Source organism: Motacilla alba, chromosome 28 (assembly GCF_015832195.1).
Source record: "Motacilla alba alba isolate MOTALB_02 chromosome 28, Motacilla_alba_V1.0_pri, whole genome shotgun sequence".
NCBI classification, from domain to species: domain Eukaryota; kingdom Metazoa; phylum Chordata; class Aves; order Passeriformes; family Motacillidae; genus Motacilla; species Motacilla alba.
The window spans coordinates 990,790-997,165 of record NC_052043.1 but is presented as its reverse complement, the minus strand read 5'-3'; the positions used below and the strand labels follow the sequence as shown (position 1 = coordinate 997,165).

The window sequence follows — 6,376 nt, the reverse complement described above, 5'->3', positions numbered from 1 at the left end:
GGCTCCAGGCATGGAAACCTCCTGGCCCTGGTTCCCCCTCCAGCCCCTCTCGGAGCTGGCACAGACCTTTGTGCCTCCCCCTCTGCTCTAATCCAGCATTTTCCTGCTCCCAGCCCCTGGCTGCAGCTGGGGGGGCTCAGCCCAGGGCCCCCTGACCCCTCTGTCCCCATGGCCCTGCCCCTGGCCCTGCTGGGCTGTGCCACAGCACCGGATCCTGCCCTGGAGGAGTCTCTGTGCCAAGGAACATCTGGGGGCAGGTCCTGCTCCCACAGCCCTCCCAGCACGGCTGGGCCCTGCCCAGGGGTCTTGTCCACGCTGTGCCCCCTCCATCCAGGGGCCATTCCTGTCCTTGTGCTCCTCTGGCAGGAGGCTGAGGCCCTCAGGGAGCAGAACCTGTGCCACATCCAGCAGCACAACCAGCAGGAGTCACAGGGGATGCACAGCTCCCACCTGGCCATGAACCACCTGGGGGACCTGGTACCTGCTGCCACCTTCCCGGGCACCCCTCGGAGCATCCAGGGGAGCAGGGTTTGATCCAGGCAGTGCCAACTCCCAGCTCGCTCCCCTGGCATCACACAGTTTTCCCTTGGTGCCCTTCAGACGAGCCAGGAGTTCAGGGAATTTTAATCAAAGTTCACTGGCCGAGGCAGCCGCTCCTCGTGAGGCAGCCCCGGCACCAGAGCCCCTTGGGCTGGCTGGGAACTGCAGCCCAGCTTGTTCCCAGACACCTTCCAGGGGCCTCCAACCCCAGTGCTCCTCTCACCACGCTCAGCACCCCCCAGGCCTTCCCTCCCAGCCCGGCCATCCTGCTGCCCTTTGTCCCCGAGGTCCCCACAGCCCCTTGTCCCCATTGTCCCAACGGCACCTTATCCTCGTGGTCCCTTTGTCCCCCGACCACAGGGCCTCTTGTCCCGTCACCACCGTGCCCTTCTCCCCCTGTCCTGCTGTCCCTTGTCCTTTCTGTGCCCGTGTCCCCCTGTCCTTCTGTCCCTTGTCCTCGCTGTGCCCGTATCCCCCTGTCCTGCTGTCCCTTGTCCTCGCTGTGCCTGTGTCCCCCTGTCCTGCTGTCTCTTGTCCTTTCTCTGCCCGTGTCCCCCTGTCCTGCTGTCCCTTGTCCTTTCTCTGCCCGTGTCCCCCTGTCCTGCTGTCCCTTGTCCTCGCTGTGCCTGTGTCCCCCTGTCCTGCTGTCCCTTGTCCTCGCTGTGCCCGTGTCCCCCTGTCCTGCTGTCTCTTGTCCTTTCTGTGCCCGTGTCCCCCTGTCCTGCTGTCCCTTGTCCTTTCTGTGCCCGTGTCCCCCTATCCTGCTGTCCCTTGTCCTCGCTGTGCCCGTATCCCCCTGTCCTGCTGTCTCTTGTCCTTTCTGTGCCCGTGTCCCCCTGTCCTTCTGTCCCTTGTCCTTTCTGTGCCCGTGTCCCCCTGTCCTGCTGTCCCTTGTCCTCGCTGTGCCCGTGTCCCTCTGTCCTGCTGTCCCTTGTCCTCGCTGTGCCCGTGTGCCCGTGTCCTGCTGTCCCCCTGTCCCTCCGCTTCGGCCCGCCCGGGCTCTGCCCACACCCACCATGGCCGCCGTGCGGCCGCCGCCGCGCTGACCCCTGCCGGCCGCCGTAGGCCGCGCTTCCTCTGCAAGATGGCGGCGCCCAGCGGGAGGAGCGGCGGGCGCGCCTGGGCCGCGCTGGTACCCGCGGCTCTGCTGTGCCTGGCGGCCCGCGCGGCCGCGGAACCGGGCACGGCCCCGGGCGCGGCCTCGAGCACCGCCGAGTTCGACGTGCGGCCCGGCGGGGAGGTTCACTCCTTCTCCCGGAGCCTGGTGAGCGGCCCGGAGGGAGGGAGCGGGAGCGGAGAGGGTACGCGCCCCTCGCTGATTGGCTGCGCGACACGCCACTCATATCGCCTGCTGTGGGGATTGGCTGGACGCGAGGGAGGGCGGGGCGAACGGGTGTGGGGGTCCCCGGGGAGAGAGGGGCCCCCAAAGGGGGCTGCAAGGAAAAGGGAGACCCCAGGGAGAGAGGGGGACCCCAGGGAGAGAGGGGGACCCAAATGGGGCTGCAAGGGCAGGGGGACCCCAGGGAGTGCGGGGGTCCCCAGGGAGAGAGGGGGTCTGCAAGGAAAAGGGGGTCCCCAAAGGGGGCTACAAAGGCAAGGGGACCCCAGGGGTCTGCGAGGGAAAGGGGATCCCCAAAGAGGGTCCCCAAGGGCAGGGGGTCCCAGGAAGAACGGGGGTACTCAGGGAGGGAGGGAGCCTGCACAGAGAAGGGGGTCCTCGAGGGGAAGGAGTGCCCGGGTGGGGTTCTCCAGCAGATGGGGGTCCCCACCGTGGGACAGTTTCTGTAGCGAGGAGACCCCCAGGGATGGGGACCTGCCGGGGATAACGGCCCCCCAGGAGAAGGGGGGTACCCCAAGGGCAGGGAGAGGGGAAGGGGGTCTCAAAGAAAGAAGGGTCCTCATGGGAGGGGGCTGAGCAAGGGAAGGGCCCCAGTGCAGAAGGGGCTGGGGGTCCCTGGGCACTCCAGAACACCAGTCCTCACCCCTCCTCTCCAGGCAGGAGGAAGTGGTGGTGCCAGGGGAGGTTTGGGCTGGATATTGGGAAACATTCTTCCTGGAAAGGGAGGCTGGCACTGGCACAGTGGCACCGGCAGAGTCCCCATCCCTGGAGGGATTTGGGGCCATGTGGCACTTGGGGACAGGGCTCAGCGTGGTCTTGGCAGTGCCGGGGCACTGCTGGCCTTGGGGGGCTTCTCCAAGCTCAGCAGTTCCTGGGTTCTGTGGGAGGAGAGCTCCCAAAGCCAGGCTGCTCCTGTTCCTCTCTCTGGCAGGGGGATTACAGCTGCTCCTTCACCTACTCGGCCCAGGGCGGCACCAACGAGGTGAGCTGGGCACGCCTGCTGCGAGCAGCTCCTGATCCTCACCCACCCTGAGAGGAAAAGAGGCTGGGGAGTGTTTGTGTGAGAGCACAACCCCAACTGCAGGCAGCAGAAGGCCTGGGGTGGGGTTGGGTGGTTCTGGAGCTCCTGTTGGGTGGTTCTGGAGCTCCCGTTGGGTGGTTCTGGAGCTCCTGTTGGGTGGTTGTGGAGCTCTTGTAGGGTAATTCGGGAGCTCCTGCTCCTGTTGGGTGGTTCTGGAGCTCCCGTTGGGTGGTTCTGGAGCTCCTGCTCCTGTTGGGTGGTTCTGGAGCTCCTGTTGGGTGGTTCTGGAGCTCCTGCTCCTGTTGGGTGGTTCTGGAGCTCCTGTTGGGTGGTTCTGGAGCTCCTGCTCCTGTTGGGTGGTTCTGGAGCTCCTGTTGGGTGGTTCTGGAGCTCCTGTTGGGTGGTTCTGGGGCTCCTGTTGGGTGGTTCTGGAGCTCCTGCTCCTGTTGGGTGGTTCTGGAGCTCCTGCTCCTGTTGGGTGGTTCTGGGGCTCCTGTTGGGTGGTTCTGGAGCTCCTGTTGGGTGGTTCTGGAGCTCCTGCTCCTGTTGGGTGGTTCTGGAGCTCCTGTTGGGTGGTTCTGGAGCTCCTGCTCCTGTTGGGTGGTTCTGGAGCTCCCGTTGGGTGATTCTGGAGCTCCTCTTGGGTGGTTCTGGAGCTCCCGTTGGGTGGTTCTGGAGCCCCTGCTCCTGTTGGGTGATTCTGGAGCTCCTCTTGGGTGGTTCTGGAGCTCCTGCTCCTCTTGGGTGATTCTGGAGCTCCCGTTGGGTGATTCTGGAGCTCCTCTTGGGTGGTTCTGGAGCTCCTGCTCCTGTAGGGTGATTCTGGAGCTCCTCTGGGGTGGTTCTGGGGCTCCTGCTGCAGCCGGAGGGGAGGTGCTGGCCCCGCAGGGTTTTCCCCCCGCTGACTCCGGCTCTCCCCCGTGCAGCAGTGGCAGATGACGGTCGGAGCGAGCGAGGACAGCGGGCTCTTCTCCTGCTCCATCTGGAGGTGTGTCCTGAGCAGAGCCACCGTGACCCTGCTGGGATTTAATCTGCTCGGGGAGGGGTTTTCCTCTCCCAGGGATGCTGTGGCTCTGGGGGGCTTTTCGTGCAGCGTTGCTTTATAAATTCTCCGTTCCCCTCTCCCCTGCTCTGCACAAAAGCTACGAGAGATCCAGAGGTGGCTGTGGGGGCAGGGAGGGAGCCAGGAATCCTTCCCTCCTCTGCTCCTCCTCCTCTGCACCTCTGTGCCGATGACAAAGGCTCTGCTTTCTTCTTTCAGGCCCCAAGGGAAGTCTTATCTCTTCTTTACCCAGTTTAAAGCTGAAGTGAAAGGAGCCAAGATAGAGCATGCCATGGCTTATGTAAGTCCCAGCTGATCCCGGGGAAGCAGGAGTGTGGGAGGCTGCTATAAAACATGAATTAGACGTGGAAAACATTTATTAGACATCTGTGCCATAAAATGTGCTCCATCACGTCCCTAATTAGAGACTGGTGGCAGCAGGAGAGGGGCTGCAGGTGGGCAGCCTGCTCCTTTGTGTTCCTGCCCTCTCAGTCTCAGGCATTTGCTGGGAGGGGGCTCCAGAGGCACCAGGGCACAAAGGGAGTCTTGGATTGCCTCGACAAATTGCGTGTGACAAAGCAAATGAAGCCTCTGCTGGTGTTTTTGTCTGGCTCACTCTTCCATTTCCCAGTTTCCAGGGGTGAGGCTTTCACTCACCCCAAGGACGCGAGGCCGTGGTTTAACAGGAAATAGAGAAGCAGACAGAGACTTTGCTTCAGATTTCCTTTGTGCACTTAATTCCTCCCCCGCGCGTAAATCCCAAACCCCTTCATTTTTCAGCGGGCTGGTTGGTCGGTGTGAATTCTGTGACCTGTTGGATTGCCTCAGCCTCTCACCCCTCCTTCCTTCCTTCCTTCCTTCCTGTTTCAGTCTCAGGCTGCTGCGGGTGCCCTGAGCGACGTCCCCCTGAAGCAGGAGGAGTTTGGGATCACTGAAACAGCAGGTGCGTGCCCGAGGGGGCTGTGGGAGAGGGGCTGGGCTGGGGGACACGCCAGGCACAGTTTATCTCAGTTCCTGGTGACAGTGCCCTGGAGCCGGGGCTGCAGTGCTCTCAATCCACCCCTGGCCGCTGGATTTCCTGGGTCCCATCCCAGTTAAATTCCCTGGGTAAGGAGGGGCATGTGCAGGGGTGGGCAGAGCAGTGCCCAGCACCCTGGGAAGGCTCAGTGGGGCTGTTTTGTTCCTGCTTTTCCATCTGCTGACCCTGGGCTTTTCTCTGTCTCTCTCTGCAGTGTCTCACACGGAAGGCAAGTTCCGTTTCGAGCTGTCCAAGCTCATGATTGTAGCAAAAGCCCCCCGTGACGAGCTGTGAGCCCAGGCCAGCCCTGGGCAGGGGCCATGGCCACACCAGCACGGCAGGGAAGGGATTTCCTGCTCACCTGCAGGGCTTTTCTTTCGGTTGGCCAAACCTTTTCTGTTTTCCGTACTGAAATGTGCTGGGGACCGACAGGAGTGGGGCTCGGAGGGCTGGGGACAGATTTGTTCTGCCTTGTGTCACAGTAACACCCCGGGAGGCTCCTGATCCTGCTGTGCTCCTTCCTGCCGGGCTGAGCTGCTGAGCAGGGCAGAGCTCCCTGGGAAGGGGCTCCTTATCTGCCTGCCTGGGAAGAGCAGGGCAGGGAGATAAGGGGCTGGACTCAAGCAGGGCTTGCTAAAGGGGAGCTGTTAACTCCGTGGGCTCTGGAGGGAAGATGGCATTTCTCTCTCCAGAGTGACAGGAGGAAATAATTAATTTAGGGGGAGGGAGGGAGGGGATTGGCCACAGCTCTGACTCCGTGGTGAGTGTGGGGCTGGGGTGGATGCAGAGCTGGGCTGGGGGAGGGCAGAGCAGCTTATTCTGACACCATCAGGAACCAATCCAGGCAGCACTTCCACGTGTCAGCACAACCACGGGACTATTTTATACCTACAGAAAAGTGATGTTTTTCTTATCCAGAGTAATAACAGGGAATGTGCAATTCCTTTCCTGTATAAATACAGTAAAAATAAAGACATAAAGCATCGTGCTCTGGTCTGAAGCTGCTCTGTTCTGTCCCTCCTCCCCTCTCCAGCTGTGTGGGCAGGAGGAGCTGAGGTGTCCCAGGGGAATTTGGGGGCTGCAAGGGTTTAGGGGGGGGTCTTCCAGCTGACACAGACGCACACCTTGAGAACAGCAACGAATTCCTGGCTGGGCATTCCTCAGCCCCATCCCACCACACCTGCCCGGGATTCCCAGCTCTGGTTCCTGTCCAGCACCTCGTGGGCTCCTGGTGTTCTCCACCCCCTCGTGAATGGGCTTTGCCCCACCCCAAGCTGTGTCACACAATTACCGGTGACAGCTGCAGCCAGGCCTGTGAAATGGCAGAGACAGGGCCTTTGTGTCTTTTCTTTCATCTTCTAAGGCTGAGAGTTATCAGTGCCAGGAGTGGGAAGGGAGCAGGAGCCCGTGCCTGGA

General features: G+C 62.0%; 1 protein-coding gene across 2 annotated transcripts; it reads left to right on the top strand.

The window, feature by feature from the left end:
* The first annotated feature begins 1,532 nt into the window (after nt 1-1,532).
* Nucleotides 1,533-5,948, top strand: MYDGF (myeloid derived growth factor). Of its 2 annotated transcripts, none has more exons than XM_038163643.1 (6): nt 1,533-1,804; nt 2,811-2,861; nt 3,827-3,888; nt 4,162-4,243; nt 4,727-4,885; nt 5,175-5,948. In XM_038163643.1, exons 1-5 carry the CDS (start codon nt 1,625-1,627, stop codon nt 4,835-4,837), a joined length of 486 nt encoding a protein of 161 aa, XP_038019571.1. In that variant the 5' UTR covers nt 1,533-1,624; the 3' UTR covers nt 4,838-4,885; nt 5,175-5,948. The 2 variants fall into 2 exon arrangements, with proteins under 2 accessions (XP_038019571.1, XP_038019570.1); XM_038163642.1 differs by having other exon boundaries at nt 1,550-1,804; nt 4,813-4,885.
* The last annotated feature ends 428 nt before the right edge of the window (nt 5,949-6,376 follow it).